Source organism: Vipera ursinii, assembly GCF_947247035.1.
Source record: "Vipera ursinii genome assembly, chromosome: 1".
In the NCBI taxonomy this organism is placed as follows: domain Eukaryota; kingdom Metazoa; phylum Chordata; class Lepidosauria; order Squamata; family Viperidae; genus Vipera; species Vipera ursinii.
The window spans coordinates 333,669,675-333,684,610 of NC_139512.1; the positions used below are offsets into that span (position 1 = coordinate 333,669,675).

Genomic DNA, 14,936 nt, shown 5'->3' on the forward strand with positions numbered 1-14,936 from the left:
CTTCCAGATGCATTAACTGTATCCCCTCTATCAGTCATGTGTGGTCAGCTGACGTAAGTAGTGTTCAGATGCAAGTAAGAACAATGTTTCAGATCTAGATATAGGCCACCTGTTTAAGATGACTCCGTGATCTCATTCGTATATCAAGAAATACATTCCAGGGTCATAAATCATTCTTCCACTTACCAATGCAATATTCTAAAATAGCATCCTGATTTTAAAAGGGCATCTGTTAAAAGTAGGACTACATGTTTGTGAAGTTACAGGCCTGAGGACTTGATCTGAAAATCTTACATTTCTCTCTCTAGCCATGGATACAATATGTGGCGAGACCCTCAAAAGCCTACCCAAATCCTATCCAAGCTTTGTAAAGAAAATAAAGTTGATGGTCCCCACTATGGCCCTGGAGGCAGGGTGAAGGTGACCAATCGAGTCTTCACTGGCCCCACTGAAGCAGAAGATGAAAATGGTAAATCTTGAAAATCAAAGCACTTTAATGATGTATTAGTTTATTAAGCATAACCTTCTATTATTTTATAAACAAATTTGTTATCATATTGTAAAAATATTGACTTTAGAAGTTGATGTAGAATTCAGAATCCTGAGAATCAATGTTTTATCTTCCAAAAATCAAAGTCCTCACTCTCATGGTTGTAAAATGTCCACAATTATTAAAGAAATTTTAAAATTGAGAGTGAGACTGAGTGGTAATTAGAGTTGTGAAGGCAACTTTCTGTTCCTCACTTTACCTTCTTTCTCCTCTGGTAATAAGTAAATAAAATTAAGTTATTCAAAACAAGCAAAATTATACTGATTTACTTAATTTTCAGAAAATGCATGTGAAAACATTCCATTAATCTTAACACAAAATTTGGTTTACTTTACTTAAACCCCATTATTCAAATGCCATTCTGCTAATATAATCCTTTATTGTGGTATATTTAATTGTATTTGGCTCTCAAGGGGCAGTTGGTACCTTACCCAGAGTCTATTTGGATAAGGCATGCAATAGATGACCAACCAACCTTGTTGCATTCTTTCATTGCCACCATTGCTGTGTTCTCTATGCTTGCAGGTCAGAAAAAGCAGACAGATGAACATCTGGCACTAACTGTGTTGCACCACTGGGAGGAAATTCCCCGTGTGGGCTGCAAATTAGTGCCTGAGCATGTGGAAACAAGGCCATTGCTGAACCCAGACAAGCCAGGCATTGAGCAGGTATTTAGCAATATTGTTGTCTGCACATAAACTGTTCTTTTAGCCTGGCACATCAATTTATCTACATTCTGCTACAACTTCTGTTTGTGTCTTATACTCTTTCTTATAAAGTCTAAATATAGCATTGCAGTAAAGAAGCCACTTTCTGCATAAACCTATGGCATTTTCATAATACCTGTGAGTCTGATCAGATCACTGTTGACACAATCGTAAGATGATGTGATACTCATCATTTAAAAGGAGTTTCTAAAAAGCTTTGGAAAGAGTTTACCATTAAAATCTTTTCTGAGAAGAGGTCCACACTGGTTATAGTTCTTTCTTTTTTCATTTGTAAATGAAATTTATTGAGTCAAGATTAGCAACTGACCCATTAAAACTGTCTCCTTTTATGGGCTTTGGGGTTGGTCAGAACATAAGACTTGTAGGCTTGGGAGGAGGTGTACAGTCTTTTTAGATTTAAATGGGAGCAGTTCTTCATCCTGCATAGCTAACACATTAGAGAAGCTTCACTTAAAGCTTGGATAGGAGTTGAAGTTACTCATTTCAGAGCTATCTCAAAGTGCACTACTACCAATTTTTGGATGGTATTTCTTAATAGCTTTTTCCTTAGAGATGCAAAGGACATCATTGTATAGGCTGGAAATGTCCTTGATCTTTCTTGGCACAGCTACTATTCCTTCTTGTTCTTTTCATTTTGATGCTGGGAAGGTGAAAGACCTTAGTAATCCTTTAGAGAAACAGTTTTCCTAGTGCTAATCAGCTGGGCAGAAGGAGACTCCACTGTCTAGCTCAATAGTGGATTAATATTGCAACTTTTCAGTGGCAAAAAGGTGAGAATTAGGAGTGTGAACTTGGTTACTGGTAATAAGTTTCTCTGAAAGTACACATGTGTCCCAAGAGCCACCAGTTGATTGGCTAGACTGATATGAATGACTGCTTATTACTGCCTCTAAGTTCTGAAGCAATGTATCTCTGAATGCTAATTGCTGGACAGAGAAAGCAATAAAGGAGGGATGCTCCCTTTGAATTCAGCTTATGTACTTCAAAGAAGTGTCCCATTGTTCATAATTCAAAATGAATCAACTGGCTAATCTCATGTTTATAAAATATTGGGATGAACAGGAGTCTGCAATAGATAAGATAAACAAAGAAGCAGTGGAGCCTGGAAATGGAATCCAGTGGTAAGAGGCTAAACGTGGGGGCATCAGGAACCAATAACTGGGTCTTTCCAATATTGCAGGGACGGCTGGAGTTATGGGTGGACATGTTCCCGATGGACATGCCGGCACCAGGCCCTGCCATTGACATCTCACCAAGGAAACCAAAGAAGTAATGCCTTGCCCTAGTTTGGGTGAGGGGTGGGTGGGATTCTGCTTGGAAAGTCCTAAGTCTGATGGGGTCAGTGCATGCTGGAAAAACAAGAAATCTTCCAGGTGCAAAATGATGAGTAATATATGACTGTAACTGAGGAGAGAGAGGGGGGGTGGGAGAGGAGAGAGAGAGAGAGAGAGAGAGAGAGAGAGAGAGAGAGAGAGAGAGAGAGAGAGAGAGAGAGATGAAGTTATAATTGAAAATCAATGTTTTTATATATAAATTGGATGGATGGTGAAAAACATGTTTATAGCATTTTTAAAAACTGATTCTGTAGGAAAAGATGCATTTCCCAGGAAAAGATGCATTTGGCTGAAGGAATTGCCACATATGCAATGTGAATCCCTGCCTATAACTCAAAGCATTCCTTTGAGTTCAGATGTGAAGTTCTGCAAGTCCCTGGAGATGACTTTTCCGATGGAACAAGGCAGATTGTCATGCTTCACATTTATAAATTCAGCCTTTTCTTCTATCCATTAAAGTGGCTCCAACCTTTGTTCAAGCTTGTTCATGAGCCAGAAAAAAAAGAAGTTAATGCTTTAATGAATCCTTTATTAAAGCAACTCTTTTAAGTAGCCATATTTTTTTCAGGAAAGCTAAACATGGTCATTGATTCATGAATTGCATTTGATTCATGAATTGCAAATGAATAAACAAGTTATTCTAAACATTTAAGAGACATGGACAATCATAAAGAATAAGTGAAATTTATCTTTTATCACCATTTTTGGAAGCTGCAGAGGGCAGTTTTCTTCAGGCTTTTCTTGATGGGTTATCTATGAGCATCTGATTGTTACTGTTGGAAACAAGATGCTACCTTAGACAAATTTTGGATGGGAATTCTTCAGGACTTCTTTAGCTGACTACTCAAATGTCCTGTGCATATTTATATAGAGCATCATTATTACTAAACATATGAGAAAGGTAAGATGACCATGTAGCCCTGTATCTTTCCGACAGTCTCATCTTAGATTGTTGCATGAAAGTTATCTCTGTACAGATTAATAAGGAGGCAGTGTTAGTAAGAATCACTTTTTCTCCCAGTTGCCCACCTTAAACTTTGTTGGGAAATTACACTGTCTTGGAACAACATCTCAAAAGCAAAACAGATTGTGTCAAGGCATGGGAATTTGAACCTTACCTTGTTAGAGGCTGGGTTATGGACAAAATCAATAGGATTTCATTTGGTTCCCACCCTTTTCTGACTAATACAGAATAGCAAACCCTTATTTGTTAGCAAACCCTCTGTCTGTGTTGCCAAACATATACTTGCCTGTCCTTAGTCATTAAAAGCAAATTTGGATTGAAAGGATATCTGCTGTTTCTTTGGAGAAGTAGGGGGTGAACATCACTTTGAATCTGAGGAGTCCCAGTGGATGCTTTTCATCTCCAGTTATAAGTTCAAAACAATTGAAATGGAAACTAAACAAGCCCAAGATATAATGGCCTTGTTCAAGCAGCTCTAATCTTCCTGGGTGGGGGTGGATGTCTTAAAAGTATATGCACGTTATTTTTATTGGCAACCTTATACCCTTAAAATCCACCTCTATCCTTCCTCTCCTCGGCTCACCCCTGTCTCCCTTCCTTCCTCCTTGCCAGATATGAACTTAGAGTAATAATCTGGAACACTGATGAGGTAGTCCTGGAGGACGATGATTACTTCACTGGCGAGAAATCCAGTGACATTTTTGTCCGGGGGTACGTACAAGCTGCCCCTCAAGGCCAGCTGGGTATTCTGTGTGAGCTTTCTGTGACTTTGGTGCCGCTTGGCTCTCAGATCTCTGCAGAGGATGGCTGATTGTTTCATAGGCAAAGCATCTGCTCTCTGCAGGCAGCAGTAATGGATACTTTGCTTCTCTGTTCTGCCCTTTTCTTCTGTTCTCTGTGTTTTTGTTCTTGTGTGCTACTGTCTGCTGTGTGTGATAGCTAGGTGTGAACCTTTGGCAATTCCTGGGAACATCAGTAAGGTTATCTTGAAAATGTTGAAGTCAGATATATTAAGAAGCTATTGATCAAGACGTATTACTCAGCCCATCCAAGAGGCAGGACTATTTGAACAAGAGAAAGCACAGAGAAGTTTACTTTTGATCCTTTGTAATTCCTGTGGTGGGGGCACCACAATTTAGATCTGCCTAGTGTACCTCCCTAGCTTTCCATAAAGAATCCCATAAAGTTCCATCAGCTCTACCAATACAGTAGGGAGGTACAAGTGTTGATAGAGCTGAAGAACTGCTTTCAAAGCAATTTCCCCTAGCAAAATAAAGTGTGTGGTGAACTAGGAGCATTCTGGACCATCGAACGGTATTTTTGTTATTATTATTTTTTAATCCCATTTATATCCCGCCCTTCTCCGAAGACTCAGGGCGGCTTACAATTTAAAGCACAAATCAATGTGCTTAGCAATAGCCTTCATTCTATGTATATGCCTGCTTATTAGGGCTTTCGCCCCCCCCCCAAGTGGCATTATTACAAAGTCAGCTTATTGCCCCCAACAATCTGGGTCTTCATTTTACCTACCTCGGAAGGATGGAAGACTGAGTCAACCTTGAGCCTGGTGGGACTCGAACCTGCACTAATTGCAGGCAGCTGGTGTTACCTAAGGAGGCATTAACCCACTATTTTGACTTCTTTTGTTTCCCATCTATTAATAGTCTCTTTACAAAGTATTGTTTCATATGTCCAACTACATTATGTGCACACATAAAAATGTGAACAAGTGTTTGGAAAATCTGTGCATCATAGAGTAATACCTGCCAAAAAAGTGAAACTGTCTGATGGTCCCCGAGCAAGGAACCCTTGATTTATTTTATTAAGTGCATGGCAATCTCTCTTATGTGGCATTGAAGCTCTGACATAGTTTCACTGGTTTGATCAAAACACTGTTGAGCACATGAGTGGAGAGAAAACAATTTTTATTTTTTATTTATTTTAATTCCATTTATATCTCGCCCTTCTCCGAAGACTCAGGGCGGCTTACAAGCTTAGCAGTAGCCTTCATTCTATGTATATGCCTGCTTATTAGGGCTTTCACACACACCCCAAGCGGCATTATTACAAAGTCAGCTTAATTGCCCCCAACAATCTGGGTCCTCATTTTACCTACCTCGGAAAGATGGAAGGCTGAGTCAACCTTGAGCCTGGTGGGATGCGAACCTGCACTAATTGCAGGCAGCTGGTGTTACTTAAGGAGGCATTAGCCCACTGCTCCACCAAGGCTGTATGATAACAATGAATCTCATAATGATAAGACAACCAGTGACTTACACAGAAAATAATTGAACATCATTTTGATATGTAGCCCCCTTTTTCTACTTATGGACCACCAGGAGGGCCATTTTCATTCATATATGCGTGGAACTGTCAGTCATACTTAGGCCTGGGCCAGCAGGAAACACTGGAAGCAGAATCCCTTGCAAGTCAAGATCTAAGATACGGAATGTAATCAAAGAGACATCAAAGAGGAGGGAGGGAGAAGCCTAGAAGAAGCATGAGATCTGTCTGATAAGCTAATGCCAGTGAAACAAAAAATCCTGGGATTCATCATTAGTTTCAGCTGCTATGAGATACCTTCATATGAAGAAGCAGTGATCAGAAACATCTAAAACAACAGTAGAAAATTAAGTGGGCATATCCAGAATGTTTCTGTTAGCTAAGCAAATGGTTTAGTATAAACTGTTCTGCAGAATATCTAAGTAACTCAGAAGCAACTCATGGGCTGATCCTGGAAGAAGAATACTATTCTCTTTTTCCTTGATCCTTCTTGTGGTAGATCATCACAAAAGGCACCAGAATAAGCAGCTTTCGACTGCTTTTGTCTTAGGTGGTTCTAAAAAAGACAAATACAACACAAAGCAGTAATGGATTATGTACTCAATGCTATTTAGAATTTTTTTTCTACTTAAAAAACATTCCTCTTAGTAATTTTGGATTTTCTCTTCCATATTTGCATAGCCCAAGGCCATCAGTCAGTTGTTCTACAGCAGAATAGTTTCAAGATTTCTGTCTATGGAATTCATGATTGTGCAAAGATTTGATTGTTAATGGGCAGGGGAATCATGTACCTTCCAAACAAGATATATCCTAACATTTCATAGATGTACCTTGACCCCTTCCCAATTAGATATACTTCTGCCAAACCCCACAGTCTAAGCTATATATATATATGCCTAGGAATGAGTTGTATGGTATATGTAAAGGGTGATTTTCTTCTTTCTGATTGAATGTGGAGTGTTCTTGTCTTCTGTCTTTCTGCATGCTTTGGGAAATTGAAGTGGTAGGGTGGGTGTTCTGCTTTTTGTGAACCACAATTCTCAGTCAAGAGGTGGAGGCCTGGCTTGGCAAGGAAATTGTGCAGATGGGAGCATTGAACATGGATTGCTTGCTTCTCTATTGCATGCTTTGGAGGATGGGAAGAGCATTTTGGACAATCATTTGGGGACATGTGCAGGCAAAGCCTCTTATTTGAGTAGAAATAATCTCACCCCAGTGGAACGATCAACCTCACAGAGGACATGGTCTATTTTCAGTTGTATCAAGCAGAATCATTCAAATGCTCAGCATGAAACTCCTGGGAAAAGTCTATGAAATAATTTTGGTATAATGGCAGAAATTCCTGATATTTGACTGTCTTTTCTGAAAAGCATCATAAACTCAACGCTGGTAATAAAGGCAACACTTCAAGACTAAAGCTGTCTTCATTCAGTCATTCAAAGTACTCTCTGGGTCACTTGGACTTCTAAGGTTCATGACTGCTACATTTTGAGCTCTTTGCCACTGCTTTTTTTTTACTTACAACATGGAGTCATACTCAAGGAGAAGACTTTCTAGTCTAGTGCACCTCAGTCTGTTTCACCTCTGTGAGATAGGTCAAATCAGGAAACAGACACTTCAGAGATTACAGGAATGCTACTCTACTGTTGTAGGGTATAATAAGTGAATCTTAAAAGCTTTTGAATTTCTTTCTTACACTTTCCATTTAATCATGATTATGATTTTTTTTCTCCCTTTACGGCTCACCTGTTCCTTCATTACAGTTATATCTATTTTCCTTTGTTCCTTTGGTTTGCATTAGTCATTGCCCATTAATCTGCTGGCTGTGAATGATGGGACTTGCAGTCCAACCCATATAAAAAAGGTAAAGGTTCCCCCGCACATGCATGCTAGTTGCTTCCAACTCTAGGGGCTGGTGCTCATCTCCGTTTCAAAGCTGAAGAGCCAGCGCTTGTCCGAGGACATCTCCGTGCTCATGTGGCTCAGTGGGTTAGGACTCTGAGCTTGTCGATCAGAAGGTCGGCAGTTTGGTGGGTCGAATCCCAAGTGCTGCATAACAGAGTGAGCACATGTTACTCACCCCAGCTTCTGCCAACCTAGCAGTTCGAAAGCCAACCAACCCATATACTAGGTACTAAATTGGAGGTAGATTCACTCCACATCCTCATGGTCTCCTCTGTCTTCCTGCAAACAAAGCTCTCCATCTTCCAAAACTATATTTTGTCATCTCTCTACACTGCTGATTGAGCTGGCCCAGAATGAACAATCATTCAGTGATATCACTGGGGGGTTTTTTCCGATCCCATCCTTTCTTCTGATCAACTTCCTTGTTTTTGTTCATGCAGGTGGCTGAAAGGCCAGCAAGAAGACAAACAGGATACTGATGTCCACTACCATTCACTGACAGGAGAGGGCAATTTCAATTGGCGCTACATCTTTCCTTTCGACTATCTTGCAGCTGAAGAAAAGATTGTTATTTCTAAGAAAGAGTCTATGTTCTCCTGGGATGAAACTGAATACAAGATTCCAGCCCGACTCACATTACAAGTGTGGGATGCTGATCACTTTTCTGCTGATGACTTCCTGGGTATGTCGGAGGACTTGATTGCTGATCAGATTTAACTTCCCTGGATCAGAAATACAGCTGAAATAAGCAGAGTTTAAGACTGTGAGGATGTCATCAGTAATTTGTTTTATCAAACTGCACCAATTAAAATGAAGATGACATACATTAATCTGAGACTCATTAATTTTAGTATTTTGGAATCTTCCTTTAAAAATTGAAGTGGGCCTTATAAATCCCATGTTCCTTTACAATTTAAAAGTTGAGCCAAAAATACTTAGAAGATTACGATATTCTGATTTATCTCTAGCAGTCCTTGTCTCACAGCTAAGAGAATCTTCAATATTTCTCTCTTCTCTTCCTACTCGCATAGGAGGCATTGAGCTTGACCTGAACCGCTTCCCACGTGGTGCTAAGACAGCCAAGCAGTGCAACATGGAGATGGGAACTGGTGAAATAGAGGTGCCCATGATCTCTATCTTCAAGCAGAAGAGGGTGAAGGGCTGGTGGCCCTTTTTGGCTCGAAATGAGAACGATGAAATGGAGATGACGGTAATGTTGGTGGAGAAGACCTGCCATTGCTGTTTAAAGGAGAGATAGATTCCATAAAACCTAGAGCCAAGACAATTGGAAAAAGATTATTTTAGACTGTAGGAGTAAGGGGGAAAGTCCCTAAACAAGCCCAGAAAAATGGTAGGAAATTATGGGATAAGCAATAGCTCACAAAGACAACTCACACAGAATAGATGAAGGAATGGAGCATTCCTTGGATTGCATGGGTTTAATAATAATAATAATAATTTTATAATAACTCGGTGCTTCCTTCTAATTCTTCACGTTGATGGGTAGGTGTTAGGGATGAATATGATAGAGAGATGAGCTTGCTGGAGTCATGCATGGTCTATTACCACAGTGACAAAGGGTAAAAATACCTTAAGTCCACAATAAGCAGACAGCATTTGTAAGCGGCTCAGACATTTCCTAATTCACAAAAATATAAGAAAGGGGAGGAAGTGCATAATAAGACTTGCAAAATTTGTGCCAGTGCTACTAGGTAGACCAGACCAAGACATAATTTCCACAGGAAGGATAAAACTAATTTTATTGAGAAGGGGTCTATTAATAGAATTTTACAAGTGTCATTGTGTTGTATCTCCTTCCCTTTCTGTAATTATATTTCTGTGATAATATATAATATATATTAGACAATATATAATATATGCTATATATTATATTTCCTGAGCACCAAAGAATTGAGGCCTTTGAACTATGGTGCTGGAGAAGACTCCTGTGAGTCCCTTGGACTGCAAGGTGATCAAACCAGTCATTCCTAGAGGAGATCAACCTGACTGCTCTTTAGAAGGCCAGATCCTGAAGTTGAAACTCAAATATTTTGGCCACTTAATGAGAAGGAAGGACCCACTGGTCAAGAGACTAATGCTTGGAAAGTTTGAGGGCAATAGAAGAAGGGGATGACAAAGAATGAAGTGGCTGGATGGAGTCACTGAAGCACTAGGCATGAGCTTAAATGGATTCCAAAAGATGGTAGAGGACAGGAAGGCCTGGAGGAATGTTGTCCATGGGGTCGCGATGGGACTACTTTGGAACTAACAACAACATATTATATTTCTATGAATTAGCCAGGTGTCTGAGCCACTTATTAATGCTTTCTGTTGGTTGTGCACTTAAGAGATGTTCACCCTTTGTTGCTTTAGTAATAGAGCTCAGATATTTAAGAACATGTGAGGTTGTCCTCAACCCTCCTATCTTTTCGTAAGGGCCTAAAGACATGGCTTTGCCAGTCAGCTTGGGGCCCCAATGGGAGAACAGCACAATGAGTAATAACAGATCTCACCTGTATCTTTATCTTATCTAAAAAGAGAGCCTTCTTCATTCTGAGGGTAACCCTGTGATCTTTTGATCCCCTGCAGGGTAAAGTGGAAGCTGAGCTTCATTTACTGACAGCTGAGGAAGCTGAGAAATGTCCAGCTGGATTGGCGCGTAATGAGCCAGATCCATTAGAAAAACCCAAGTGAGTGCATGGGAAACAATGATGGGAGCAGGGATATCCAAGCAGATTGATACCCTGTGGGGATACTGAATTGGGAAGGTCATGGGAGAGGTTACAAACACATGGTACTATGGCAGCAAGCAAAATTAGACTGCCTCTACTGTCGTCACCCATTTTTCCCCATGACTCCATTCAGTTTTCCTGTTTTTCTCTTACTTATATGTTTTTGGCCTCTCTCTTCTCCTTGCCCCACCCTGCCCTAGCCGCCCAGATACCAGCTTCATCTGGTTCCTGAACCCACTCAAGTCCATCCGCTACTTTATCTGGCATACCTATCGTTGGCTTCTGCTGAAAATCCTTCTCCTCGTTCTCTTGCTCCTTATGGTTGGCCTCTTCCTTTACTCTATGCCTGGCTATCTGGTCAAGAAACTTCTCGGGGCCTGAGTAGGCTTCCTTCTTTGCCCAGGGTATTTCTGTTTTTCCACCTATTCATGCTTACAGTATCATTTTATGCCACAATAAATCCATTGCAAATGTAGGCAAGCTGAGGTGAGAAGGACGGTAGATAGCTTGTAAATTATAATAGTGCCATTCCCCAAATTAGAATGTATGTTCTTCTATCCAAATGAGTGAGGGTTTGCTAATATTGATTGAGTGGTTTTGACATGTTTAGAGAGAGTTTTCCTGATAATTATATCAAATCACTGGAGAATAGAATTTTAGGCTTGAAAACAAGCCATGGAATTGAATTCCAACCCTAAACATCCAAGATAATAAAATTCTTGGTGAGGAGAAAAGGAAATTCAGAAAACCTCTAGATCACAAAAATCCCCAGAAAACCTGAGTAATCCACTACATTCTTCCAAATGGCTGAGCCTTGTGTTATGCAAAATGCATCCCAACATCCTGTCAAGGAATTATGGATGACAAGCTGCTTTATTAGGGCTTCTGAAGCAAGACTGCATAAGATAAAACCATTTTTTGTTAGTTTGGCATTAATGAATAGTGGCCATCAAGTCTGGATAGTTTCTAACCCTTGTACCATACATACCTTTACTGATACAAAAGGATCTGTCAAGTATCTGGTGGGTGATGAATAAGGCTTGTTGTTGTGCTTGATTTAGCCTCTCATCAAGAATCTTTTTGTGCCATCAGGCTAACAATAGGATAAATGAGAAGGTGCCAAATCTTGCTTATTTTGGTAGCTTTGACATATTTAAAAAAGCAATTTTCTACTGAACAGTGGGTGTGCTTGGGATGGTAAGTTGTAGACCAAAGTTGAATGAATCATCTCAAAGAACAGTTATTCCCATTAAGCTTAGACAATTGCTTTTTCCTTTTCAGTCGCCCAGACACATCTTTCATCTGGTTCCTGAACCCACTCAAGTCTATCAGATACCTCATTTGTACCCGTTACAAATGGCTCATTATCAAGATTATCCTGGCCCTTCTACTTCTCATCATGGTGGCCCTTTTCCTTTACTCCATGCCTGGTTATATGGTCAAGAAGCTTCTGGGAGCATGAGACAGCTGCCCTATTCTCCCATTTCTAACCTGATTGTCAGAAACAACCTTTCATTTCTGTTTGGTGGCTTCCATATGTATTTTTGGACCTTTTGGGGAGGGGGATTTTGGAAGCAGGAGTCAGATTTAAGATTGCTTTATTGTTGCTTTATGACTTGAAAAGGGAGAGTGTCCCTCTTTCCCAAAGTTCAATGTAAGTTCTCTTTTCAGCCATTTCCTCCAGTCTCTTTATGCCTCCCCTCCCACATTTATTTGTTGTTGCCTCAGTTTCCGTGTCCTCCATGAATGAATTAATCTTAAGTGGAATTACCTTGACAACGGTAATTCCATTTTGTGTGGATTGCATTTATCCCATCTCTCCCTTCTTTCTTTGTTATTGTTTTCTTCCTTTGCTGATATCACAAAGTGTGTCTCCCCAAAAAGCTGAAATTTCAAAGGATTCCTGTTCATATTAGATTTGGAGTGATCGGCTACTTAAGGAATCTTGGCATATTTTCTTGGAATCTGATGCTGCAGTTTCCCCTCATTAAGAAAAGAGATTGCCCTTGCTTCCCTGACTGTGTAACACTTTATTGCAATGGAAAGTGGGGAAGCTTGCCCTTCCAAGGTTTTGCATGAAAACAGCTAACAGATTCTTAGCTTCAGGCAACTAAAGAAGATAAGTATTTTGTTTTGTCGGAGTGTGTAAAGTAATGGCAAGAGTGTGAACTGCAATGACCCCAAGCTGTGGGTTCAGTTCAGATCATAGGCAAATTATTATTTCCCTCATTTTAGTTCCTTCTTTACAATTTGTTGTGAGGTGCATGTTATACCAAAATAAACTAAAATTGACACACTTCAAGACCTAACTGTTAAATAAAAAGAGCATGCAGTTAGTGCTCAATCTTGAAACATTCAATGCTTTAAAAACATCCCGGAATCATTACAGAAATGTTGCTTGGGTATTCACCTGTGTACACATTTATACTCCATTAATGCAATTGGGAAATAAAAGAATTTTTGTTTTTTTAGATGACCATTATAATGGGATTGGTTGTGATCTTTAGGCAGGGTTTTTGATATTTTCCAGTTGGAACAACTGGCAAATCAAGCTTTGAAGAAGAACACAGTGGAAAGGCAATGTTTCATGGAAGGCCAAGTTCTTTTGAACTTCTAATAAAGCTGTGTAAACAGCTGCTTTTTATGGTATGTAATTTAGCAGGAAGTAGAATCAGTTGCTGAGACAAATAACATCCAGAATAAGGAGTATGGTGAGGCTAGGGGACGTGTTATAATGTCATATCCTATTTTAATGGATATGGGTCAGCTAGTGAAGCCCTCTGAACAAGATGAGGGCAGGAAGGATGGAGTGAAATATCTAGCTTAGCCTATTAAACTCAGATTATGTTGTGGGAATGTAGGCAATACCAAGTGATACAGAAGGACAACTAACATGGCCAGTTCACGTTATTATTTAATAAAACTGGGTATCTTTTCAAAGCTCACACATATTTAGTTCAATCTATCCTCCCATACACATTCAGTCCTCTCCAACAGAAAGGACCATTTAAGATCTTCTTTCTTAATTCAACAGTCCAGTGCTCATAAGCATCATCTCTTTAACACAAACACACTAAGATGCTGCTCATCTTATTCTCATTCTACCTGATCATTAACCTACTGTCCCTGCTAGGGTTGGTATCCATTCCTAACCATTGTGGCACCAAAATGCTGAATTGTGTGTGATGGTACAAATTCTGTCACTTTGTACTTGCATCATACATTGGAGCATGCAGGCTGTGATATCGCAACATGTTTTATCACATGTTACCCTGCCCCCATGCCTGGTACCAAGGAGACATAATGTGTATGTCAAGTGTGGATGTGGATTTTAGATCACTAACACATTATCTTGCAAGCAGTTGCAGACGCATGTGGGGGAGGGGGGGCAGCTACAACTCTTTCTAGTTCTTAATGATAAATTGTATCTGTTAGCCTTGCATAATGAGTCAGATACCTCTCCCAAACATATGCTCGATACTATACCATGCTATAGTATCATAAGGCAGTGGTCCCCAACCTTCTTGGCACCATGGACTGGTTTTTGGGGAAGTAGTGGTTTCAATTTAACCTCCAGCTGTGTGGCCTGGTTCCTTACAGGACATAGACCGGTACTGGTCCATGGCCCAAGGGTTGGGGATCCCTGTCATAAGGGACCTGCAATAGCTAATACAAGCAAAAAATCTGCCTTGTCAGGAGGCAAAGATAGCTTACAAGTTGGAAGAAGATGTGATGTCCTAGCTTTAATTTATCAGATTTCTAGGGGGGGGACCACAATTCCACTGCCTTTTTGCTGCTCTCTCTCTCTCTCTCTCACACACACACACACACACACACACACAGCGTAGCACAAGTGAAGTTTCTGTATTTCATGCTTATTATTTTCTGGGTTGTGTGAAAACTGTTGATTTTATTTCCTTACAGTTGTGGGGTGGGTCTGATATTGGTAGGGGTACTTTTCTGTGCACTGTTAATATAGCATCTCTGGATTAAGAGAAAATCTGTAAATTCTTTAATAAAAATAGATCACTGAAAGCAACAGATTCCTATGTATAATAACGGCACAGGGGAGAAGCTGAAGAAAACCGCTGTATTTGTCAAGATGGAAAACTATATCTTACACCCTGCATAAGAAATGCAGTTCTAAATTAAGAGTCCCACTTTTCTTTTACACTATCTTGTGCTCCTGGTCCTGATATCCTTAAAATGTACATCCAAACTTCTAAAGATGGCACACCATCTTTAGGAAAACAACAGCACTCTCATTTCTTTATGTGAACTAGAATTTTCTGGAAATGTTTAGTTGAGTTTCTTTCCAAGAACATCTTTGCCATGTAATCACATTCTGTGCTCTCTTTCAGTACGATTTCCAGGGACTTGGTCTTCCTCTTAGCGTTTTAAGAGTCTTTCTTGAAATCTACCACATATCTGCACATTGCT

The 14,936-nt window shown here is 39.9% G+C and overlaps 1 protein-coding gene across 1 annotated transcript in view; it reads left to right on the forward strand.

Annotated features, from left to right (window-relative positions):
• Window positions 1-10,877, forward strand: part of OTOF (otoferlin) — a gene marked incomplete at both ends in the record, with an annotated part of 162,620 nt that extends 151,743 nt beyond the window's left edge. Inside the window, 8 exons of the mRNA XM_083378964.1 lie at window positions 309-469; window positions 1,076-1,218; window positions 2,459-2,547; window positions 4,189-4,287; window positions 8,205-8,446; window positions 8,796-8,974; window positions 10,354-10,454; window positions 10,697-10,877. Of these exons, the coding sequence (XP_083235090.1) occupies window positions 309-469; window positions 1,076-1,218; window positions 2,459-2,547; window positions 4,189-4,287; window positions 8,205-8,446; window positions 8,796-8,974; window positions 10,354-10,454; window positions 10,697-10,877 (1,195 nt within the window). The remainder of the gene's footprint in view (window positions 1-308; window positions 470-1,075; window positions 1,219-2,458; window positions 2,548-4,188; window positions 4,288-8,204; window positions 8,447-8,795; window positions 8,975-10,353; window positions 10,455-10,696) is intronic.
• Between the last annotated feature and the right edge of the window lie 4,059 nt (window positions 10,878-14,936).